Source organism: Dermacentor albipictus, chromosome 5 (assembly GCF_038994185.2).
Source record: "Dermacentor albipictus isolate Rhodes 1998 colony chromosome 5, USDA_Dalb.pri_finalv2, whole genome shotgun sequence".
NCBI classification, from domain to species: Eukaryota; Metazoa; Arthropoda; class Arachnida; order Ixodida; family Ixodidae; genus Dermacentor; species Dermacentor albipictus.
In genome coordinates, this window is record NC_091825.1 from 116792897 (window position 1) to 116819666 (window position 26770).

Below are 26770 nucleotides of genomic sequence, written 5' to 3' on the forward strand. Positions count from 1 at the left end.
TCTTGTTTTTTTCTTTGCGTGTACGTACATATTTACTTTCTCTGGTTTTATTTCTCAAAAAAGGGGGATGAGAAGGAGGAGGACATTAGAGAGTTAGGGCAGTGCCGGAAGTCGCGCGGCGGACATCAAGCTTTACCAGGATACGTGTTCCGCAGTTGCGTAAACCAAGGGTCTTCATGGAAGGATTAGCAAACGACGATCTAAGATGACACAGCCGCCAACCTGTAGCCGGACATTGAAAAATTAGTGGTGTTGCAAGCAGGTGGGGGATTGAGTGGGGAGGGCGGGCTGGAGTTCGAGCAGGGCTTATATTTGAACGACTTCGTTCTGTAACATATCGGTGAGAACGCAACACACACACACAAAAAAAAAACCTCAGTGCCCTTCCATTCTGTGAAGAAGGATGACCAACAAAAGCTGTGTAAGCGGGCCCCTTAAAGGCGAACTGCACCTCCGCCGCGGGTCGGCCTGGTATTGCACTATCTTCGTGATTTTTTTTTTGTACACGTGGACACGGTTAGTGGGTAAAGTAGCCCTTAACGAAGGCGAAGAACACGCAGTGCATGGGACGGGCGCTGTGAGCCCTCCGGAGTCGAACGAGGGGGCGAACGAGTTGGAGACATACATTGCCAAACAGCGAACGAACGAGCTCGCCAACTATCGATCAATTTAAGCCTTACCCACCATGGTGGCTAAGTAGCGGGCGTCCTGCTGCTGAACACGAGATCCTGGGGAGGAGAGCCGGTGAGGGGGGGGGGGGGGGGGTCATTTCGATTGGGGGAGGGGCAACATGTAGAAATGCTCGTGTACTTCGACATGCCTAGGCGGCCGTTAAATAGCTTCGGGTGGTCAAAATTATATCCCGAGACAATTATTGCTGTGCCTGTCATGGCCCCAGTGTAGCGTTGGTACGTTAAATATCAATCAATCAATCAATCAATCAATCAATCAATCAATCAATCAATCAATCAATCAATCAATCAATCAATCAATCCACCATCTTCCTGTGACCCTTTTAGCGTTTTTGGAGTTCGACAGGCCATTGTCACGCAGGAAAACGAAGACCATTTCCTTGCGAACTATAAAAGGAGTCACGACTATGCGTTGCGACGAGTCTGTGACAAAAGAACTGTGCGTGTTACGCAACCTTTCTCCTTTTCGTGAGCCAGGATGTCACAGCAAGACGCAGCAGACATTCTGAGATACCGCAGCAGGTACAAACACCAGAACTACCTGTGGCTCATGCGGGTGCTCCCGTGAGCACGAGGAACAACCCCCCCTCCCCCTACTTCTCCCGGGACCCTCTCCCCCCTCCACCCCGCCGTCGTTCTCTCTTCCCGTGATCTCCCTCCTCCCGGCGGCGGCAGGGCGCGCCGGCATCAGATGCCGTCACCTGGCCAAGGTTGGCCCGGGCGTCCGGGCGAGGCAACGCCGTCGACGCCGCCGCTTCGGACAAACCGCGGGGCCCGCCGTCGCCCTCTCCGGTGCACCCTCCCCCCTCCCCCAACCCTCTCAAAACTATTGCGGAAAGGTGGACCCCCACTGGCGGCCCTCTCCTCGGTCCCGCCGCCGCAGAGCAGGAAGACGCGGAGCAGCGGGCTCAGGAACTACTACTGGCCGCTCCCCCGGGGCCACTCTCTCGGACCGGACGGGGCGCAGCAAGCGGACTCGCCCCGTCGTCATTGCGCTAGAAGAGCGCGTGTGTGCGCGCGCGTGGTGGCCGCCCCCCCTCTTCTGGACACGCTCGTTGTTGCCGCACCGCTTCCGCCGCGGCCACTTTCGCCGCTTCCCCGCAAGGCTCGACGAGGAAGGAAGACGTCGTCGACCCGCGCCGCGCCGGAGGTGCTGCTAACACGGCGCGGTGCATCGCCACGAAGTCGTGGTCGTCGTCGTGGTCGCTACGACTTCGGAGAAGCGGTCGCTCTTTTATTTATTATTATTTTTTTTTGCCGACTTACTCTATAGCATACCGAGGAACGAGATCGACGTCCCGAAGTGGTGGAACCATACCCGAGGAGAAGACCTCGGCGAAATGGAAAAGACTCCGTAGGGTGTGCGGAAGAGCAGGTGGAGGAGGCGTATACTTCTTCGTATCTGCTGCCAAGACAAGCGGATAAAGTTTTTGCTAGAGGCTGAAGAGAGAAGGTCTTAAGCTGCTGGCGGGTTGATATATCGGACCGGAAGGACCCCTTCAACGAACAAGACTTGCTTTGTGTCGGTGGAAGTGTAGTTACGAGCGGGCTTCTTCATTCCTGTTGCCAAGACCATCGTCGAGGAGAGCGGTTCTTCCAGCGGCCCTGCATCTTCTCCGGAGAGGGACTCGAGCCACCGGCCAGCACGTCTTAGACTAGAAGGACATTCTCGTCAGCGTGACACGTAGGTGCAAGTGTCCGTGTAGCTTCCGAAAAAAAAAATTGCCAGTGTGCCATTGTTCGGTTCGCAGCAGTTGCTCATCCCTGGAAACCGTGGTAGTGAACACCTGGTCATCGTCCAACGACGTTACCTCCCGTGGTGTGCCCTTAGCGACGACAGCCGCAGGAAGCGTCGATTTCGTGTGTCGAAGCAAAGGGCCCCTTACGTCTTAACACTCTCCGGGTCTCGGTGCACAGTGCTTCGGTCTCGGCGAGCACTTTGAACAGCTGTCACTGAGGAATACTCTGAGGCGTTACTTCAGTGTGCCCACTACTGTCATTGGGGACCCCCGAGAATTGCAAAAGAAACTGTGAAGTGAACCTTTTACTTTTGGCCGACTTCCAGCTTTGGCCTTTCATCGTCCTTTTACTAGAACCTTTCTTTTACTATCGCATCGAAGTGCTATTGTTCGGACGACTTCCGAGAGAAGCATCCATCTGCTAAACTAGTGCCTTACCGCCCAAGCTGCTTGCTGTGTCCGTAAATACACATATTTTTTGCGTGGTTCTGTGGTTAACACCTGTGTACGAGGAAGTGCAACGACGCTTTGTTGTAAACGCGTCGGCTGTGAACTGTTCGTGTTTCCTTTTTTCTTTCTTTTTTCGGCTAACTTTTTCTGAGTGCGCCGCGAATATTCGTTTTCGGCCGTTACGTGCTCCACTTCCGTTTGTGGTCCGACTGCGATCGAGTGCTGCGAGACCCTGATGCACCCGCACGTGACTTGTGGTTCGTGACAAAAAGAAAAAAAAAGAGTGAGTGAATTCCGGAGAAAGAGAAAACGTCAGTGGTCGCCAACATGGATTACTGCTGAGGAATAACACGCCACGATGAGGAGGGAACCCGACGTCGAAAAGGTGAGTCGTTTTTTTTTTACTCGGTACGCATGGGCTGTCATGTCTGAAATGGTTATCTTTCGTCTTCCTTAAGCGTTATTATTATTACCATTGCTTGGCACGAGAATGGCACGAGAAGAAGTCGACGCAGAGAGGAAAAAACGTTTAAAGAAAGAAAAGAAAGATAGAAAGTCTGCTTCTTTGGGAATTTGGTCGGGCTTAAGGATCCTGACGTCATCGCAGGGACCCCTTGAACAACAACAACAACAATAATAATGATAATCTTGCCGTCAGCATTCCTGGAGATCGACACCAGTTTCACCAAGGGCATTGTGCAGCAGTCATACAGAGGAGAAAATGCACCTGATAAGTTTGTGTTGAATACCGCCAGTCAATGTGATAAACCAGGAATGAAGCATCAATATGAATACCTATCACGCGATGTGACACCGTCATGCTCGGCAACTATAGCCGAAAAGAGCGGTTTTCTACGACAAGGGACTTGATGGGATGGTTACGTACGTGGAAATATACTGCCTTTAGTATATAACTGTGCACGGTATTTCAACGAAAAAAAAGTGGGTCTGACACGCTCGTAATATAACAGTCGGCATATGACAGTTGACTTGAAAAGCGATTGCGTCCCTATAGATGTCTTCGTGTGTAAGGATAATATGCGAGTTCAAATAGTGACGACTGGAAATGCTCTTACAGATGAATAAAATTGCAATTTGAATAGAGCTCACCTGAACGCCGAAAATTTATATATTACTCCCCACATGACAAAACTCATGATTTATTCAATACATGGCCGCGGAGCACTACTTTAATTTCCACATTAGTGTTAATTATTCATTTATTTGATACATATTTCCTGCCACAAATAAAAGCCAAGGCATGCCAGAGGAAAAAGAAGAAGGAGGGTGACCAGGCACGTATAACAAAACCATAGGAAAGGGCACCATCTGAAAAAAAAAAAACACAAATTTTATTGTAACGCTTTCGCATAGAAGTTACGTAAACAGAAATGAAGTTCCTCGGATAGGCTGGCATTTCCCTGTTCATGTAACTTCTGTATACTACAACGTGCTACCCCACCAGTCCGCCCCCTTCTCGATTACATTGTAACGTTAACGTGCACGAGTTTCCAAAGACGCTGTTCGCAACGTTTCACAGTATTTCAGTCTTCACAATAAGCACTCGTGGATAACGCCCTTTCAGGTCCACGCATTCGACGTGATCACTTTTTTTCGATTATATCGCACTCCTTCCGGGTGACCGAAGCATTCCAGAACAGAAACGACACGCTCGTTAATAAACCCCGCGCACTCGGTCTTCGCTCATCGGTATACAATTTGGTCGGTTGTCGTTGCTACGGGCAACGCCCTCCCCTCCCCCCCAGCCCCCCTCCCCTCCATGCAACAGATAGCACACAAGCCATTAATTAAACATCGCTGACAACTCCGATGCGGCAAGCGGGGCAAATGCCCTTTTCATCATCATCATCATCATCTGTTATGTCCACTGCAAGGACGAAGGCCTCTCCCTACGATCTCCAATTACCGCTGTCCTGCGCCAGCCGATTCCAACTAGCACCCGCAAATTTCCTAATTTCGTCGCACCACCTAGTCTTCTGTCGTCCTATACTGCGCTTCCCTTCTCTTGGTACCCATTCTGTCGCCCTAATGGTCCAGCGGCTATCTACTCTACGCATTACATTAACTGCCCAGCGCCATTTTTTTCTATTTCACGTCAATTAGAACGTCGTCTATAACCGTTCGTTCTCTGATCCAAACCACTCTCTTTCTGTCTCTCAAAGTTATGCCTAGCATTCTTCGTTCCATCGCTCTTTGCGCAGTCCTTAATTTGTTCTCAAGTTTCTCTCTCACTCTCCAAGCCTCTGCCCCATATGTCAGCACCGGTAAAATGCACTGATTGCATTCTACCATACTGTTACGGGAGAGCGGGAGCATACCCGCTGGCGTTGCTCCGTATACGGACTGAATCGCAAGGCGTGCTTGCGTAATAAGCGACAGCAAATGGAGCAACTTCCCCCCATCACCCGGGACGAGGCGGTTTCCGCGTTCGTGATGGAGACGTTTGCCGCGCATGCAGGTGAAATGCGCTGGCGCGCCAGCGAGAGAGGCCACCGATAATAATAATAATATTTGGGGTTTTACGTGCCGAAAGCACTTTCTGATTATGAGGCACGCCGTAGTGGAGGACTCCGGAAATTTTGACCACCTGGGGTTCTTTAACGTGCACCTAAATCTAAGCACACGGGTGTTTTCGCATTTCGCCCCCATCGAAATGCGGCCGCCGTGGCCGGGATTCGATCCCGCGACCTCGTGCTCAACAGCCCAACACCATAGCCACTGAGCAACCACGGCGGGTAAGGCCACCGATCGCTCGTCGCACTTATGGTTTTACTCGTTATAGTTAGGACTGCCATAACTAGGAATTAACGGCATTGAAGTGGAGCTGTCTCAGCCTTGCGCGGCGCATCAGTACCAGGTCCGTCTCGTTCGAAAATATTTTTCTGTTGCATTCGACAGACAGCCGAGACCGTCAATTGTTTGGTGTGCCGCCTTGAACGCGCTATACTAGTGAATTCCCGGTAAGCGCTGAAAGCTTTTTTTTTTTTCATTTCTTCTCATTTTCTGATGATGATGAAAGTGGACCTTGGCCGCTCCACCACCGCGCGGCGTTCGCCAATCTTTATTATTAAAAATTTCCCGCGATGACGAAGGAAACAGTGGCTCAATTAAAAGCACCATGCACCGCCGATAATTAGGGTCTTGAACTCTGTGATCCTCTGCGAATTTGACTCTGTGGTTCTGGCTATCGCGTTGTCACATGACATGTATTAGTGTCCTCCTCCTTCTTTTTCTTTTTTTTTTTCGCTTCATATATCAACGTGTGCTCTAACAAAAACAGTTAGGAGCTTGCGCTTCGTCCGTCCGTGTCCGTGTTCCATTCTATGTTATATTTGCTCGCCAGTGTCAAACTCAGCGCAACGCAATCATGAATCGTGAATTCAGCTGAGCCGACTCACGGAAAGCAACAACAGAGTTGAAAGACATTATATTGGCCTCATTGCTGATGTCGACTACTCTCTCTCTCTCTCTCTCTCAAGCCAGACAACAGACCCTCCATTGACCCCATCCCGATCGAAAACTGGCTGAAAAAATAGTGCAGAAGCCACCGACAATGGTTTGACAATCATTGTCGGTGTAAGCGAATATCTTTAAGCGAAGAGCAGCATGAGCAACCGACTGCATTCGGGTGTTTCTAACTGTAACCATAGGTAAGTATACATTCGAACATATTACTAATTACATGTAAAGCAATTGCCTTATTGCAGCTCTGTAATCGACAAAATAACTTAAGCACGCCCACTGGCTCGCAGGGACATAACAGTTATAGTTGATCACCTCTAAACACGCTAACCTCGGCCCTCCACTTACAGTAGTCAAGTGGCGTGTAACTGCTATTACACGCGCGCTATATTGGCGTTTAAACGGGGCAAAGTGAAAGCTATAGCAGTCCGCGCCTCCACAAGGCGGGCTCACATCAACGCTAACACGCCCACGAGCGTCGCTCTTTTCGGAGCTTTCAAAATGCGCCGCCTACCCCGCACTTAGTGCCCGGAAGAAAGAAAGAAAGAAAGAAAGAAAGAAAGAAAGAAAGAAAGAAAGAAAGAAAGAAAGAAAGAAAGAAAGAAAGAAAGAAAGAAAAGCCTCGCGCAGCCAAGCGTTGAACCTAATGAGCTGTCACACACCTTTCTCAAACCCCGCTGCTTTCTGTTTCCTTCCTTCGCCTATTCGAGGACTGCTCTCATTCCTTATTACCTCACACTGAATGCGCTGCAGTTCCCACAAGGGCACGAAAGGAAGGGTTCCATTTAAAAAAAAAAAATGAGCTCAACTATACACAGTGCTGCAGTGCAGGCCTGTTAGTGCATGTGTCATCTTGTAACACTATATGTAGCGCACACGGACAAATACAATAAAAGGCGCATGAACTCATGAGCCTTCTACTACTAGCGTATACTATAAGCGCCATGTCTGTGTGTTCACGGTGTTTGTTCATGCTGCACCTCATATTGTGCTCGTTTGTGTGCGTTACGCAGTAGTGTTCAAAGATCGCACTAGGGGTAAAAAAAAAAAAGCTTCAGCAAGGAGAATCGGGGAAACCGAGGGACTCAATTTCCTTCTTGTTAGTTTTTTCTTACTTCTTTTTTTTTGTTATTTATAACCACGTGAAGCCGACACAAAGATGAAGCCAAAGAAAGCACAGGCTGAAATTAATTACGTATTTTTGTCACGGGTGCGCGAATATTCTTGAAATTTCGTATGCGCATCAATAGTCCTTGCCTGATTCGACTCGCGTTCGACTTCCCCAATTCGCCATTCGAAATGCTCGAATATTCCGTTCCGTTAGACTACGATGGACGCAGCAATGCAACAAAAACACTTACCAGAACCTACAAGGGACAAAGACAGGTGCGAGTTTCGACCATTCCGAACGATTCTGCCGTAGAAAAGCCGCGGTTTCGGCGGGGAAGCACCAGCTTCAGGGTAAACGCTAAGAACAGCCAACCTATGCTCTATAGTATCCAGCCATTCGATAAGAACGCCCTGACTGTAGACGGCTTACGATTTTCTTTTCTTTTTGTCCCCGATTTCGGCAAATCAGTTTGACAATCTCGCCGAGTTTGCCTTCACCTTAAAACAATGTGCGCTTCGGTATAGCTTTAAGCTTTACTCCAACGAACACATCGCTCAAAGTGCACACCCAGGTGGGCGTTTTCCTACATTTATTAGTTATTCACAAAAGAAGGAAACATTAGTTATTCACAAAAGAAGGAAACAGAGAAACAGACGGTAAATTGGATCTAGAGGATATAGAAACAAAAAAAATGGACATTACATTATGGGGTTTTACGTGCCAAAACCACTTTCTGATTATGAAGCACGCCGTAGTGGAGGACTCCGGAAATTTCGACCGCCTGGGGTTCTTTAGCGTGCACCTAAATCTAAGCACACGGGTGTTTTCGCATTTCGCCCCCATCGAAATGCGGCCGTCGTGGGCGGGATTCGATCCCGCGACCTCGTGCTCAGCAGCCCAACACCATAGCCACTGAGCAACCACGGCGGGTAAAAATGGACATGCATGTTTACAGAAACGGCAAGAAAAAAAAAGGAAAATGAGGAGGAAAGATCTGTATGATAACGCAAAGGGCTGCAGTGCCTAGCACGCTATTTGAGGCTCGATCTGGCTGCCTCAGGACCAAATACACCCCGGAACAAACACGCACCACTAAGGTGAGGCATGCGTACACTGCAAAAAAAAAAAAAGACCTGGAAACGACTTGGCTCGTGGTAATGGAATGCGAAGATATCCATCTAGCGAGCGAGACCCCCTAGGCAGTGTCAACCTTCCGGAAACGTTGGGATTCAAAGAAGATGGCAGGATTAACTGGTCAGCAGTCGGCTGTAAGTAAGAGACGTTTAGAGTATTGGTGGGGAAAAAAAGTAGCAGGGAAGAAATTGATAGAACCGGAGTGTCTTTGAAAGCTTAAGTAGCTGTGCGATGTAGTGAGAGAGGTTTCAAATACAAAAGTTAAGATCAAGACCATGTAGGCAAAAAGGCCAGATAGCGATAGATGTAGTAAAAAGTGGTTAACTCAAGCAGTCTACGTGACTATATGTCTCCGCCCTTTTCAAAGTAGAAGCCAATCATTCAAAGTAGAAGCCAATCAGCCAATCACAGTCGCCGGCTGTATAGCTAAAGCGGTGGAGCATCGCACGCTTCACGCGAAGGTTCTGGGTTCGACTCCCGCCGTAAGGAAGTTGTCCTTCCCCCTCCATTCCCTTGTTCCTATTCAATCGACATTTTAAGTGAAACAGGCAGCTAATTTCTCCGGCGCTCTTGCTTGGTTTTTATCGTCGGTCGGCGTCATAAAACAAAACAGCCTGCGTCTGGTATGTGCCCACCTGTTTGAATGTATACGCGGTATTTTTTTTTTCGTATACTTCACCGCGCATTACGTTACTCCTCTCTCTCTCTCTCTCTCTCTCTCTCTCTCTCTCTCTCTCTCAAAACGGCTGCGACGACGCAGCACAGTCGTAACAGCTGACGACTCGCGCTAAGTTCACGCGTTTTACACTCAGCGGCAATTTATTACCCTTCCCCCTTTCCTCTCCCCGCCATTACTTCTCTCAATTATCCGTCCATCCGTCGTCCTATGCATGGTGCTTTGCGTTGGGTGTCAGCCGCCTTGGGAGCGTATAGCGTCCTTGGGAAACTGACGTACAGTTGTCGCAACATTTGCGCGTTTTCTTTTTTATTTTTTGCCTCTCCTCTTTCCGAATTAATTTACGCGCTCGCGTAATGAGGTCAAGTTTCTGGAAAGGCGCTGTCCCCGTTAGCACGTCAGGTATGCGCAAACACGCAGCGTATTGAAGGTCACACGCAGGCGGCAAGCTCACTTTGAATTTTTTATTTTTTTGATGCCAATCCCGATTTGGATCATCGAAGGAGGGCACATACACTTATTTGATGAAGACGTAGTAGATACAATCTTTTTCAAGAAACGCGTGATAAATTTGGAAACAGAGAGGTCGGCCTATGAGCTTATTTTACACTGGGGAAGAAAAGAAAGTATTAAAAATTAAATTATGGGGTTTTACGTGCCAAAACCACTTTCTGATTATGAGGCACGCCGTAGCGGAGGACTCTGAAATTTTGACCACCTCAGGTTCTTTAACGTGCACTTAAATCTAAGTACATGTGCACGGGTGTTTTCGCATGCGGCCGTCGTGGCCAAAGAAATTATGTTCATGACGACGACGACGACGATGGTGGTGGTGGTGGTGGTGGTGGTGGTGGTGGTGGTGGTGGTGGTGGTGGTGGTGGTGGTGGTGGTGGTGGTGATGATGATGATGATGATGATGATGATGATGAGAATGATGAAAATGATGAAAATGATGAAAATGAAAGGAGGAGCGTATTTACAATTTCGCCACGTTGCGGTATTTATAAAGCCATATATATGCCCAGCTGAGTGTCTTGTGCAAAACTTACAGAGCTACCCTTTGATATCACAATTTCGCGCTGTTCGGGTCAAGCCAAGGACGCGAAACCAACTCGCCAGATATTGGTCGGCTATCGACGTGTGCTGTCGGATGAGACCAGCTCCCTGATATTCTCGGAAGAAAGGGGAAACAATTAAACGTAAATGACTAACTTAATTAACGTTCCTCTTTTGCGTACACCTTTTTTACGAATGTCGAACAGTAAGGTGCCTTTCTCTGCGTCAACCTGACCTATAGTCACAAGGTCGAGCCACCCTTTTCTTGATCGACCTCTCTCCGCTCGAAACAGAGTTTCCTGAATACATCACTAGAGGCAACTCTGGCGTAGCCATCGTTCGGCGACCATGGGAGGCGATAGGTACACGCGGATTTGCATTTGTCCGGTCTTCGTGTTTGTGGCTTGAGACGTACTTGTAGCGTTGTTTATTACGCTCATATAGGCTTTCCAAATTTTTGAGAAAATATCTTTTTTTTTTCTGAACGCACGAAGGCAATGAGTTTGCAAACGCAAGAACATCAATAAAGTGTCGAAACGGATTGTGTGGATAAGTGCCAGTCCCTTTCTGAATTCGCCGAACGTGCGTAAGCATTACAAATTGTTATTGCATTCGTAATGCAATGCTTCGTAGAAAATTTGTCAAGTCGCGAAGCCGTTTGAAGAAAAAAGGACAAAGTTTAAGTAAAGTGGGAAGATTCCCGTATACTTCACATTATTCCCATGCTATAGCTGAACCGACGTACTCAGAGCTACCGCTGACATTTAACGCTGGTGTTCCCTCTAACTTTGTAAGCTTTCTCGGAAGCTTTGCGCCTTAGTATCCACTTAACGAATGCCGAAAAGTAAGGCGTCTTTCTGAGGAGCTATTGGTGGGTCTATGGTCGGTCGGACATTACACTGTTGTAAAGGCGATGGATGCATGGACGGACTTGTGGACGTCCAGACGAACACCTTATAGTAGCAGACGAACGCCATCGTTGGTGTATCGTCTGCTTCGGTGTCGGTTCATGAATCCACAAGTGCGCTGCCTTTACAACAACAACAACAACAACAATACGGGTGTACATACGTCTCTCTATAGCTGTTTCGATCTCGCTTTGTCATAAATGGTCGAGCTGTGCTTTCCTGGAAGGCTCCTGCCCCCTTATTGGTGGGTCTATGGATGGTCGGACATTATACTGTTGTAAAGGCGATGGACGCATGGATGGACTTCTGGACGCTCAGACGAACACCTTAGTAGCAGACGAACGCCACCGTTGGTGTGTCGTCTGCTTCGGTGTCGGTTCATGAATCTACAAGTGCGCTGCCTTTACTACAACAACAACAACAACAACAATACGGCTGTACATACGTCTTTCTCTATAGCTGTTTCGATCTCGCTTTGTCATAAATGGTTGAGCTGTGCTTTCCTGGAAGGCTCCTGCCCCCTTAAAGGAGTGTATTGTGAAGGGCCGGAAAGCGCGGCGTGCGCCGAGAGGTGGGCGACCCGCTGCTTAAGCGTTTAAATACCTGTCACTCAGTCGGCGGCCTTTGCGCCGAGCTTGCAGTTGCGCGCGAGCGCATCAGCGTGCGGCCTCAAATGTCGGGAGGTCTCGCGTGACGCAAGAGAATTTGCATCTCCGCGGCGCCCTTTTGCTAAAAAGACGTTCCGTACCGCACGCGCGCGCGCGCAAGCGAGTCAACCTGAGCGTTTACAACCGACACGCTCGCCTTGGAAGGGGGCGGTCTCGTACGCTACAATGTAGGCCGCGCGCATCGGCACACGGCGAGCCCGCGGAAGAAGGCAAGATGTATGGGACGCACACGTGGCCCTATAGTATAGGGCTCGTATATACTGTCGTTGCCCAGCGTGCGCACCCTGCAGTGTTTTACCTGTCTGTTGTTACACGCATGCTTTCACTGACATAGTCAAGTGTTCGACGAAAACTCGTCTGGCGAGGAAACATAATGGTGCCAAAAAACGTGCACTCGCCAAGAATGAAATAAAAATAAAAAATAAAAATAAATAAAAAATAAAAAATAAAAATAAAAAAATAAAAAATAAAAAATAAAATAAAATAAAAATTTGTATTTCATTCTTGGCGAGTGCACGTTTTTTGGCACCATGCTTTCACTGAGCGCTCGAGTCCCGTGGCTACATGTCACAGCCTGTAAGTTTTAGACTAGTTGCGTGCAGCATGCTCGTAGACTGCAGGCACGCATGTGGTGGTCGAGATTATACCGTCGTTATCTATAGATATCTGTCGTACGTACAGTGATGATGGGAAGTGATTAAAAAGTAAAATTAGATTCTGGGAAATTTCGCGATAAGAAAGAAGAAGAAGCACGACATGACTAGTATAGGCACGCCGTATGAGGAGACTCCGGTTTCATTTTGGCCCCCAGTGCACGGTATACACGGGCGTTTTTCCGCATTTCGCTCTCATAGAAATGAGACCTCGCCCTGGGCCGTATTTGGTCCCGCGACCTCGTGATTGGCAACGCAACGCCGTAGCCCCTATAAGCCATCGCGGCGGCTATCGAAGTCGATGAAAGTGTGCAGGGGCACTGCGATAGTTCTGTTCGGCCCGTCCGTGTGATTCGAGTAATGTTTGTTCGCCTCCGCACCGGTATCCGCTGTCAGAAAAAAAAAGAAGAAAAAAGAAAGAGATATCTCTATCCCATGCCTTGTCATTTTGCCAGCGTGCTTAGCCTCTGCAACTGTGAAACCTGAGTTAAGGTTACTTCTGTACACACACACAACGGCCTCTTGTAAAAGAAATGGCGCCAGGCAGGCTTCTCTCTCAAATGTCTAAGGATGAAGGACGGATGGAGTCAGAACAGTATGTATGTATGTATGTATGTATGCATGTATGCATGTATGTATGTATGTATGTATGTATGTATGTATGTATGTATGTATGTATGTATGTATGTATGTATGTATGTATGTATGTATGTATGTATGTATGTATGTTTCTGTCTGCGTCCGGGTGCGCATGGGTGTCTGCGAATGTGCGTGCACGCGCGTGCGCGTGCGCACACCCGCGTCAGAAGCGAGCCTCTCCCTATAGAAGCGGAGGCGTGCTTGCACGCCAGCGGCTCCACACACTGCTCGGCGCTGGAGTCCCAAAGGGCTCTAGTCCAACGGGCGCGGGTAGCAGTTTCGTCCAGTGGGGTCCCCGACTAAGGACTCCACCTATGTAAAGGGCCATGTTCGGCCTGCAAACTCTCAATCCGTTGAATAAATGTTTTTCATCATCATCCACACACCGCGCCGCGATACAGGCGGGCTCCCCATTCAAGGCAAGCGAAGACACCTCTCGAGCAGAACAAGGACTCGCGTGCCGTCCCCTCGTACATGACGAGACCCTAATGCAGTTCGGCCAAAGACGGCGAAGCCGGCCAAGGTTGATGCGCGCTGAAAGCCCGAAGGGGGGCGTCGCTATACGCCCGAGTCGTTTCGGTGGCTGCTGCCGACGAGTGCGACGCCGTTCAGTCGCTTTCGTCGTTCTGTACTTTCGTCTTCTTTAAAAAAAGGCAGCAAGCACGCGGAGTGTATCGAAGGGTCACGCATCCAGGCGCGCTTAAGAGCTTTGCGTGGCCCGTATACAGCATCAGCGCGGCCAAGCGGTCGCTCGACGCGTTCGGGAGCGTATATTAAGGAGAGGTTTCTCTCTCTCTCTCGCGTATATGGGCTCGACGAGCGAGGCCATCAGTTTGTCTCGCACTTAGGACTGCCGACCGCGTTGTTGCTGCAACTTGCGACGATTACACAGTCTCCGCGTTTTTTTTCTTTTTGGTTTTTGTATTAATCTGGTTAAGTCTTTATTTTGGTAAGCCCACTTTGCCCTATATCATTTTTGCCCCCCTCGTCGAAGGTATAGTTTCGGATTACCAGGATATCGAGGACAGGTTTGCCCGTCCGGCCTACGTATATTGAGGTCTCGAAGCACAACAGCGCGATCGATAAGGGACACTTCTTTCTCTTCGTCCTTCGTGCGGCCCATCCCGCCGTTCTTTCTCGTCCTTTGAAGTTCATGAAGCGCCGCACAAGTGGCGACAGACGAAAGGAAGTGGCCGCACGGACGAAATATACACCGGCACCACTGCACGAGCGTTCTCGCATCTCGCGTCCTTCGGTATGCGACTGAAATGCAAGAAAGCGCGTGCATATATATATAGCGTGCTTTGGGTGCGTGTGAAAGAAGCTAATGCGGTGTTCGAAATTAATCCAGAGTCCTCCTAGACGCCGCCTCTCAAAGCGCCCTGAGTCGCTTTGGGACAGTAACACCCCTTAACACGCCAACCATGCAATTACGTCTACGCACATACATTACCGCGGTATAATTTCAATGTGGTTACCGATTAGGGTGAAATTCCAAGGCGCACATTCTTCGACGGGCCGTGTTTCAGCCGTAGCTGAACAAGCTTTTATACGTTCATTTAGAGATAAGGGCATTACGTGTGATTATTAGTGTTTTCAAAATTGACACCCTTGGCCAGCTGCTCATGGCGGTCCATTTCCGTCTCCATCGTAGCTTCTGTTCCAGCGTTTCCACATGTAACATTCGTGATTGATTGATTCAATCGTGTCGGAACTAAAATGCTCGCCATTGCTTTGTTTTCTTTTCGCTCTCTCTCTCTCTCTGCATCACGTGACATCTACATCTCCTTGCTGTTTCTCGAACAGCTGTTCACTTCTGCATTCCATGCATGTAAGTAATATATTTCCTCACACGACGATCAAGCGATGCCAAAAAACCGGTGACGAAAGATGGTCGTTAACATTTCCAGTATCTGAAAGCTCAACCACGGCGTAGTAGACAAAGGATGACCACAAAAACAAGATGCAGCGTTTTGCATGGCTCGTTTCTGTGATTGTCCAATGCCTTATGCGCCGTGATATTTGCCCGTCATGTGAGACTAACAGCCCCAATTTCGGTTTGGGTATACTTTCACTACAATCAATCAATCAATCAATCAATCAATCAATCAATCAATCAATCAATCAATCAATCAATCAATCAATCAATCAATCAATCAATCAATCAACGGCATGGTTTAACCACGCGCCGGAAAAGGGCTGCGCCGGCGCCGCTGTCCCGAATAACGCTGGAAATACGCTCCATGTGGTTCGCGCTTCATCCGGCGCCCTCGACCTCCCATACACCGCTCTGACCTAAAATCCGCACCGCTAACCGGAAAAGCGTCCTTCAGCGTCCGCTCATATGAACAAACACGAGACAGCTGAACAATCGAATAGTGTGTATACCGAATCCCTCGTCCCATGCCATGCGCCCCGCCGTCTCCGTTAAAGAAACAAACTTCACAAGCAATCCATAACGCGCAGAAAACAAACTCCGTTTCCGCGCAGCCTACGACTATAACGGAGGCAGTCCTCAACGTGGCATGTTTGCTCGAAGCGCGCACAAAGCGCTTGCGGTTCCACACCATTACCTCTCTCTATATGCGCACTGTACGAGAGGTGCTACGGAAGAGAAAAAGTGGAGAGAGTCCAAGTGTTTGCTCGTCTCCGATGACTTGCGCTCGTCGGGCAGTTGGCGTTTCAACTAACTCAATTTGTGTCGAGCTGCGAAGCGGCGGTTACGCGGAGCGATTGTCGGTCATGTACAAGTGCTTCCTATCCCTTCAGCAACCGGGGCTTTCAACATCTATCTCTTTAATTTCTTTTTTTCTCTCTTTTTTTTTGTTCTCGCAAGCGACGAAGACGTTTCGTCGGATGACCGAACAACGTCGAGAAACAGGCGCCTTGAAACCGTTTTGCATCGCCACCTTCGCTGCTTTTAAACTCTGTAAAGCTGGAATCGGTTACCTGTGCCGTGTGCGTCAATGGTTGTGTTTTTTCTTTTAACGCGGCACCGCGATATAATCGTTGTCGTAGCGCTCCTGCGCGGTCAAAGATGAGTTTTGCAAGTTCTCGTACACGTGGTAAGAACGAGGACAGATCGAAGGCCTTATTTTAAAGTGTTTTTTTTTTTCATGCGAAAGTTCCAAATGGCCCATTGAGCGAAAAAGCCAGTGGCGTCTGTATTGTAGCGAACGGCACCTGAATTCCAATGCAACGGCACGAGCGTGCCCCGACAGAACAGATATCTGCTGCGCGTGATAGCGCGCCAGGTGTTGCGTGAGGGGAGAGGGCGTTGCCGCGACGCCACGTCACACCAGCGCGCCTCGATGGAGCAGATGCGGCGACGCGAGGCCGGACTCGGTTGGTTGCTGCTGCTTCCTCGGTCCCTCGTCGCGCAAAAGGACGTCGGTGGCATGCGACGTCCTTGATTTCTCAGCAATACCGTCCAAATAAATCCGGTCTACAGCCAACGTGGTAACGTATAAACTGTACAAAAAAAAGAAAAACAAAAATAACCGCACCAATTTAATCGCAAAACTTGATAACAAATCCCGCAACACAACTCGATAGCGTCACTCGCAGCGCAAAACTCGAAGGACCGCTCAACGGCGTTCAATTGGACATTAATGTTTTTGCCTTTAAAACTCATAAGGGCTGCTCAGGTGTCCTCGAATCTTTTCCCCTCCAATCACTCTTGCAAGCGTAGCTTAGTTCTCAAAACGATGATATTACAATGAGGTCACCATTCCGCAGTTATTCCTACGTAATTATTTTCGCAGCGGTGATCGTTGTAAGGTCTTTCATTCGGCTCATAATCCGCCCCTGCGCCCTCGCTCATGAAATCCCCGTGCACGTGTAACGTGACTGCGTCCAAACAACGGACTTATGTACTTTTTTATACTGAACAAAACAAAGTGCAGCAATGACAAGCTTCTTATATTGAAGCAAACATTTCCTCCCTCCAAAGTTAGCGTAAGTTTGCTGCCCTGCGCCACGTACTTTAGCCGCATGGCTAAACTTCCTCTAAGAAGTTGGACCTGCCATTGTAAACAATTGTACATCGTCGAGGACTGCGGCATCCACGTCAATATGCAAAGAACGCTTGCCGCATATCTGTCGAATTTGCATTAGATGACGTATAAAGGCGACACAAATGCAGACCCGAAGGATGACAATGAAGGCTTCCCACTGGGTCGACCTTCATGATGTCTCGGAAGAAAATTTTCTGGTACCTTAGCTTAACCACCTTTCGCCCTGCATAGGGACACAAAAGCCCAACTGCGCTTCTTGAATTAAGGCGACCGGAATCAACGAAAGTTAGTGACAGGTCAGCGAACATTCACTTCTGAATGCGTTCACTCTGTCTGGCTCGTCATCATTTTTCATATCTCCTTTTTTTCTTTCATATCTCTCTTTCCTCCATTTCCCTCCTCCCCAAATGTAGGGTATAATCAACCGGGCACGTCCTTGGTTGACCCTCCCTGCCTTTCCCTCGTCCTTTCTCTCCCTTTCTCTCTGCGTCGTGAGTTAAATCTGGCTATACACCAGAACACCGTAAATTCAAAGGGCGCCGCCATATTGATGAGCGCCGGTCGCGCCATCTATCCCAAGCGCCGCGAAGTAGCAGGCCTGGGCTGCCACGCCGGGAGATGCGACCCGGCGCGAAAGCGAAACTTGGGCTTTTTAGCTGGGCGGAAGGCGTGTTTCGCGTTTTTTCTAACCTGTCATTTTCGCTGTCTGGATTCAATCAAACTTCAAGAGCTCATGCAAGTCCGCAATGGCCACACTGAGTGCTGTGCAGACTGCAGAAGCGAATACATCGGGTAGGTACGCTATTACGTTTGTACAAACCGCGCGCTATATGCTAGAACACGTGTGAGCTTTTTGGCACGTAACCTGTGAAGGAATTTACAGCACTGTGTTGGTGCCATATATTATTAAAGCACGCAGAACACTGTCATTTGCACTTTCAGTTTGTCTTGTTTGTCATGGTCTCTACTGGGTTGGCCGCGTTTGGCAACCAACTGGCGAGGTCGTTTGACTGCCTGGTTAGCAGATGCCTGCCCTTCACCACCTGCACATTGAAACCAAAATAGATGTTATAGTAAGAAGGGCTGTAGTTCTTTCCCATGCCATCACTGTTGCGAAGATATAAAGTCCTCTCAAAATGAAATAGAAAATACACCAGGCCAATTGTATCGTGCAACCACTTAAGAGTACAACATTCAGAACGAAAGCCTACAGCACTCGAACAAGCAGCATATGATGCTAAACCTGCACTCATTGGAAAATGAGGTACTGCAGTAGTTACAATGTTCAACTACATGTGCAGTCAAAGCCCATATAACAGGGCGAGCATGACAGATGCAGGTGTTGTACAGTTGCACAAACCATGACAGGGCACGTAAAATTACCATCCCTACTTAAAGCTGCATCATCAGGACCCCTTTGGTACAAGACAACAACCGCACCTGCATTCCAAGAAATTAGCCCCACCGACTGCAGCTACCTGGTACCAGACCTGTTTCGCTTGTGCGAGGCCATCGGATTGTTGGCGCTCCCTTAGAAAAGAAAACAGTAAAAAAAAACTAGTGAGAACGATCAAAATTTTGTTACAAAATACAAGAATAATTAAGCACCTTATTTTCCTCGCCATATGAACGGAAATATTTTGCGCTTTGCCCCGCATAACAGCCCGCACGCAGTTTAGAGCTCAGGAGGGTCAAATGAATTCGTTACGAATGACACCTGCAACACCAGCTCGTAAAGGTAGGTGCGCCGCAAGAACACCTTCGGCGACGAATAGTCGTCGTTTACGTTTTTGTGGACGCATGCTACGTGACGAGCAGACTTCGGTTTACTTTCATTAGCAATAACGCTCACCAGCAAGGCCTACAACTTGTCGTTCACGCTTAATGGTCATTCCGTGCACCAGCTGCAAGTATCGCTAACCGCAAACTCAACTGTTCCGCTTAACCATCGGGAGCTCTGCCTGAATGAAAACACGAAAAGGCTTGCCTTTTTGTTATAGCCAAGGCGAAGCACCGGCGTGGGATTCTGCTCTGTAGGCTTGTTGCCCAGAAAGTGTTCGGAGCAAACCTGCGTGTTACACGTATTACGTTTGTAGGGCGCAAACTTGAACGTGGCACCAAAATATACACAGATCGAATACTCACTCGTGCATTTTCACTGGGTTGGTAGTTCTTCCTATTCACTGCAGCTATACACCGGTGGCGCAGCTTGGCATTCTTCGTTGCGGATGGAAATCGGCGCAGGCTGAAAACACCGCACCGGCACGATTCCCTACGTGTGTTGTGCTCTTCGCAAACAGCGCTAAGCAACCTGCTCCTTTTCCGCTGGTTGTTTTGGCATCCAAACACGACGCAATGATGCCCAGATGACTTCTTCTACTTTGGATCCGTGTGAACGGGCACATTTCCGCACTTTGGAGCCCTAGAGCTGGCGTTTGCCATGTCTACTGGTCGCCGGCGAACACACCTTGGCAGCCCAGTACAAGATCGCGCCGGTCGACCGGGCAACCCGGGTGCGAGAGTATGCGTTCGGTTAGTCTGGGTGCGAGACTAGCGTGTTCTGGTCTATAGCAAAACGGCAAAAAAAAAGCACTCCGATCACGTTTTAAGTATATATAGCGCTATAAAAATTCCTCGCCGAATGAAAGGCCTTTCTTTCTTCTTTCTTTTTTTCCCTTCTTTCGGCGCATGCTTATAAAGGCGTCCTTCGTTCCGGACACCTCCCTTTTACATACCCACACATTTCGCGCCTGTTATTTCGGCGCCGCTGTCAAGCGACATAGCAACAACAAAAGTTAGGCTGCGCCCTCTGTCTCTCACACTCTGCAATTTGGGTCCAAATTTGGCTGGAGCGAGGCTCGAGCGACAATCACAAGCGAAACCGCGAAAATAAAGTCATAATACCAGTCCTGGCGCTGCTGCTCGGAACATTCCAGAAGCGAAAATAACAGACCGAATGCGGGGCCCGCCCGGAAAACAAGCAAATAAATATCTAACCATTGGTCTACCCGCAAGCATACGCGGAGCAGTTAAAAAAAAAACTAGCACGGACAATAGCGCCCCCTATATCTTTACAGACGCGCGCTAGCTGTTCGGCCACACTGCAGTCCTGCGATGCCTGCGGGACGAAGTCGGCTGCGGGCGTGGAGGAAGGAAACACGGTAATAAGCCGCGTTTACATGAATGCGACAGTGCCGCATCGCATCGCATTTCCAGCGCATCACATTCATGTGAACAGCAGTAATGCGCTAGGAAGGCGCATCGCATTAATGCGCTAGGCGACGGTAGATTTACGGGCGCGAGTCGACTCTCGCGGAGCATGCAAACGCAGGATCGTCGCATTAGGAATGATGGGAAGGAATTAGCCACCAACATGGCGGCGGTCCCGGCTGCCCGCTTCGAATTGAATTTGACGTTGCTTTTGTAAAATGCACTTCGTTCGCAGATTGTGTAAACGGCTTTCGCCTAGTCTCAGGCTGCTTCGACGACAGGGTATGATGGATAACCTTGTGGTGTTTTCGAGATCGCTGCTCGTTTCGAACGAGTCGAAGCCTAACGAAAGAAACATTGAAGCTAAGTGTGTCGTACACAGGCAAAATGCGACCAAAGATACAGGCCGAGCAGCCGAGCAGCTGCCGACCGAACTCGCATCGATTAAAAACTCGCCATGGAATGAAGAACCAACTATACCGGGCACCAAACGTCTCGTCAAATCTCGATTCTTGCTCCGTGATCTCGAGGCAAGAGGTCACGCGCTGAGCAGACACTTCGCTTTCCTAGGCTGCCGGCGTGGCGTAACGCTCTTTCCCGTCTTTTTCCCTTCCTCCATGGCTGTCGGTGGGAAAGGGCTACGCGCTTGTCACGTCGGGCGTTGAGAAGTGCCGCTTCGTTTTCGTTGCACGAAAACAATGGGCGAGAAAGTGAGATAATGCCGATATTAGTGGGTCAAGTATGATTTAGCTTGCAAACCGTGTCGACCTCGAAAACAAGCTTAAGAGTATGTGTTTTTACGCTATCGTGGATTAACAGCGTGTGCCATCTAGTTTCTCTTTTTCTTTCTTTCTTTCTTTCTTTCTTTCTTTCTTTCTTTTTTTTTTTGCGCGAACAAAGGAAGCAACGTAAGCTGTCGGGTCGACTGTGCTGGTCAGTTATCTGAAATTAAATCGCGTTTTGTCTGAGGGAAACGAGGTGTTATACGGCCTGTGCATTTCATTTGTCTTTACGGCGCAGCGAAGTCAAAGAAAAGTATGTAAACGACAGTAGACAGCAAGTTAACGAAAACATCAAGAATTATATTTATCCACGAAGCATGCGAAAGAGTCTCGTGTGATGCCTGTTACATAGAGAATGTACCAGCGCAATAGTACTAGGGTGCCTCCATATTTTTTTTACTCTCATTGCAGTAATCCCGCATAAGACAGGTGCACACACGTATAACTGTGGCGTATCAGCTATTGTTAGTGCCGTAAAGAGACTATGTATGTATGTATGTATGTATGTATGTATGTATGTATGTATGTATGTATGTATGTATGTATGTATGTATGTATGTATGTATGTATGTATGTATGTATGTATGTATGTATGTATGTATGTATGTATGTATGTACGTACGTACGTACGTACGTACGTACGTATGTATGTAGAACGCATACCTGAAAGACTCAACCGAATGTTTACGGCATTTCATGCCATATTCACACAAACGCATTGCATAGACGCGTCTCCACAGCCTAGTCCTGCACAATGGGCTACTTTACCCATTGTGTTCATTTTTGCAATTTATTTGTCTCTGTGTGTAAAACACAATGTATGTTCACCCTTATACTCAATGTGATTTGTTAAAAAAAATGGCTGTGGCTTAGGTAAGGTTAAGCCCAGGATGCGAAGCATACTAGCCTTTATTTTAGTTGTTGAACCACTGTTTAGCTTGGTGAACTGCTGTTGCTTGGCTATATTTGGTTCGGCTAGACGAAGAAACAACTCATGCGTTACTCTGCTTCGCCTTGGACGCCCCGCATTGGACGCGGTGAGCGTCGAGCAACGCAGCGTTCGGCGCGGCAACGAAATGTGCGCCTGAGCAAGAGACGCACGCCTTAGAAACAGCTCGTTTCTAAGGCAACACCGCATTCACTAGAGGCGCTTTTGTACCGCTTTGAAGCATCGTACTCGTGGCTCAGTGGTAGCGTCTCCGTCTCACACTCCGGAGACCCTGGTTCGATTCCCACCCAGCCCATCTTGCAAGAGTTGAGCCAAAGCCACTTCTCCTCTGTCGTGACGTCACGGTGTCACGTGGTTTCAAGGCGACACCGCCGCGCTTGAGGAGCTGGGTTGAGCTCTCGTAATATGCTTCGCATAAAATAAATGCCCGTCCTGCTTGGACCAAGTTAAGTGCTCTGCAGTATGTATATATAAGTAAAATAAAAATAATATCCGCTTCGATTACTTCGCCCGTTTTAATTTTTGCTGTCGTTCAGATACAACTGACACTCTTATAGCTATGAGATTGCGACAACAGGCTATTCAACACCAACATATCCCACTCAGGTGCCCCTAACCAACGATAAACAAGACCTATTCTGTTACCACGGCTAGCAAGAACACGACACTCTCGGGTGTAGTCGTCCTGCCGCACGCCTCCACGGACAATGATGACCCTGTTGTCGACAAGTGCACGGGAGAGAGAGAGAGAGAGGGGGGGGGGGGGCTTTAGTGTCGAAACTGTAGTCTTCCTGCCACGCGAGGCCACCGAGAAAGCGCTGTAATGAGACGCTCCCGAACACAACTCGGAACAGCAGTGAGGGCAGCAGAAGAAGCGAACGCCGCATTTGCGCCGGCCGTCACATAATCTGTCACATTTACATTCTTTCCCTTTCTGCGACCCTGTATAGCATACACCTCGGACACTCACGGAAAGAAAGAAAGAACGAAAGGAAGAGGGCGAAATGCAGTCGGAACAGCAGACCTGCCATGGAGTAGGACCCCCACAGGCACGCGCTTCCTCGACACTTGTCGACGAATAAAGATCGACGAAGAAACAGAGAAAGAAAGAAAGAACGTCCCGTCAACGTCTTTTATACCGGTGCGTGGAGACGTGTGCGTCCGCGACCTCCATCCAACGATGCTTCCTTTCCTGCGTGGCAAATGTGGGGCGAACCGGCAGTGGCGGTTTGCCGCAGCTCCACTGTCACACACACAGGCGCGAGAGGGCCCGATGTAATACGCCGAAGAAGCTTTGTGCTTCCCGGGTTCGTGAACGGTACAACGCGAATAATTAAAGGCGTCTTTCTCTTTTTTTTTTCTCTCTCTTCCTTTCAATTTTTTTTTCTTCTTCGCTTTCTAAAATGTTTCCTCCTAAATGTTAATATAACTGCTGCCATTGTACCTTAGTGATATGGATAAATAAATAAACAAATAAATAAATAAATAAATAAATAAACGGACTCACTGGTGTCGTGAACGTGTCCGGCTGACCTTCTATATGTAGGTCAGACGGCCGATTTTAGAGCGGCGTGTTTTGAAAAGGAAGCAATGAGGGCCGCTTTTATCGGGGTTGTGAATACGCGCTGCAGCGGACTGACTGAGCTGCACTTGACTGACTGACGCGTCATTAACGTCCAGAAGCAGTATAAATACGGTGGGATCATCCTTAATATTCACGGAATGTTTAAAAGTCGCCTGTGGCAGATGGCGGAATTCTCATCCTTGAGCTCGATGATCTAAAGATAATCGAGTAATTCACAAAAATGTGCTAATTAACCTCACAAATAATTACTTTTTGACACTCATTACATTTTACGAATGGCAGCCGGTGAGTTTGTAAGGCACATCCGCTTCAAATAGATTTTTAGGACGGCACGTGTTTCGAGATACGCGCCAGCAAACTCGCAGGAAAATGCACTGTTCTTCCACTTGCTTCGTTACAAACGTTTTTTTTTTTTATGCATTAAGGCACAAAAGTAACTGCAACGCCCATGCATTTCGTCCCACGCTTTGGGCAAATAATATCTCGAAACTGGTGTCATCCTGGAGATTCATTTCAACTGTGTACACGGCTTGCAGGCTCACCGGCTACAATTCGTGAATTGAAATATGTGCCGCAAATATTAATTAAAAATTAATTAGCGAATTCTTGTCAATTCGTTGAACACGTGTTTCGATTTTTCGTGGAAGTAAGGTCCGCTTCTTCGAATAATTCAGCTCAAGGGCTAGAATTGTGCTATCGGCTACAGGTGAATTTTTTTTTAATTCGGTGAAGCTTAAAAATGATCACTGGGTATATAACACAGCAACCGTGCGTTGTTCTTATGAGAGTAATGTCAAAGTTATAAAATTGCATTACACAAGAACTCTATAACAAAGGCCTCAAGCTGTTCACGGGGACATGTATGAATAAATAAAGATTTCGGACCGATATATACAATTGACACAAAGAGCACAATGATTTCGATATGTGAGTCCAATTGCGTGAAAATTATAATGAAGTAGAGTGAAGCTTACGGATAACCTTATGTGGCTAAATATGGACATACGTCTGTCTGGTCGGAAGCATTGAATAAACAACAGAAAAGGGACATTTCTCATTACTTTTCATGATGTGGGAAGATTGCACGCTGAATGAACTTTGACATTTTGTTGGCCATGAATAAGCGATGCCAACCGTGGAAAAGTATACTCGTGGAAGTGTGCCTGGCGAGGAAATCTCGGCAAAGCCATTGGTTTAGTTTGCATTGTCGCGCAAGAGACGTTAATTCAGATTCCAGCGATCGACGTTCTAGCTAGCTCATACAGTTGAAACGATGAATATGTTATCCCTGATAGAGCACAAGCTAGACGTATGAAAACATAGGAACGAAACGTAGTAAGTCCGTCCCGTCTACAAAGCTCACGATCCTGTTTCAGGTACTTCATATATAGCGTTGGTACATTCTAGTCTTCAAAACTGAGCTTGTAATTCTCCCTATGCGCAAGTAAAGAGACTTCACAAGACACAAGCTGTGTTCGTGTGCTTTTTCTGTTCCGTTACTGCGTAACATATGTACAAGGTATACAATGGTGATCATGCGAACTTCGATTCCAATGCAAGAATAAAGGTGTTCGTGTGCTTTCTTTTTGCGTTTTATTTAAGTGGTCATCGGTGTCATTATGCGCGCTATAAGGCGTATTGGCAACACATAGGACAGCAGGTGCGCAAGAATAAAGTTTCGTTACATGTGTCTCGTGCTCATGTTGTCCATAATACACGGGGAAGCACAACGACATACGGTAAAAAAAGTCGCTTTAATCATTTTGCAGGTTTTTTCCACCGCGCGTTCCTGATACGTTCACCATGCGAGTACGTGTCATTTGATGTATTCGCCTTATCAATAATCTGGAGTAGCGACCAATCGCATGGTGAGGCAAGCATTTCCGGTAGGGTCCAGTATGACTCAGCATGGACCTCGAGCATGGTCCAGTGCATGAGGGTATGGTCTAGTAAGGAAGAACTTATTCTTGGGCAAACTTCTCCAGTATGATCCAGTACGGTCCATATGGGCCAGCGTACCCTCAGGCAAGCATCTTCAGTATGTTCCATTATGTACCAGCATATGGAGAGACAAGCACTTCCACTACGTATGGTCCAGTATGATCCAATATGGTCCACATGGACCATCGAACACTCACTGAGGCATGCACCTCCAGTAATTTCGAGTATGGATCAGCATATGCTCAGACAAGCATCTTCAGTATATGGTTCAATATGAAACAGTATGGTCCATATGGGGCAGCGCACACTCAGACAACTGAGGCACGCATCTTCAGTACGTTCAAGTATGCACCAGCATATGCTCAGACAAGTATCTCCAGTATGGTCACTGGTTAACCTCCCTGCCTTCCTTCTCCACTTTTTCCTTCCTTCCAGTATGGTCCATATGGGCCAGCGCACACTCAGGCAAACATTTTCAGTATGCTTCTATATGAAACAGCGCACGCGGAGGCAGACGTCTGAGGGATCCATTAAAGGATGCATCTATTTCTCTCTCTCTCTCTCTGTCGTCTTGCAAGTGCATCGTCTCGAAATGCCATCGCCGTCTACGGTGCGTGCAAAGTGTGACCTGAAGTCGCCTTCATAAGGTCGAAACCAGGAGGCGGGCAGTCGGGAGCTGGTTGCCGGACACTATGCACACTCCCTACTTTTTTTCTTCCGGTCAGTCCCCCCTCCCATTCGCGCGCACACATCCTTCCCGTCTTGATACTTGAAATGCGAGCCGGCAGTAATTGGCGACTGCGCGACTCTTCCGCGTGGCAGCTGCATGCATGCACGCGCACCGGTGAACAAGCTGACACCGATGTCCGGGCATTCCGTCCGCAGGTCCAGAGTACAGAGTAGCGAGAAAAAAAGAGTGAATACAAGTTTGTTGTTCACTGTTTCAAGCCGCTTCGCATCCGGGATGTGTCAGCCGCGCCGGCCAACCACGTTCATGAGAGTATACGCGGAGAGCGCGCCATGGATACACCGCCAGCGAGGAAGCAACAACGCGGTGGTCAGACCCGAAGGAACTCGT

The 26770-nt window shown here is 48.3% G+C and overlaps 1 protein-coding gene across 2 annotated transcripts in view; it reads left to right on the plus strand.

Annotated features, from left to right (window-relative positions):
- The first annotated feature begins 1572 nt into the window (after window positions 1-1572).
- Window positions 1573-26770, plus strand: part of LOC135916122 (uncharacterized) — a 122968-nt gene continuing 97770 nt past the window's right edge. For both annotated transcript variants that reach the window (XM_065449369.1, XM_065449371.1), the window contains exon 1: window positions 1573-3266. In XM_065449369.1, the coding sequence (XP_065305441.1) occupies window positions 3240-3266 (27 nt within the window). In that variant the 5' untranslated portion in view covers window positions 1573-3239. The remainder of the gene's footprint in view (window positions 3267-26770) is intronic.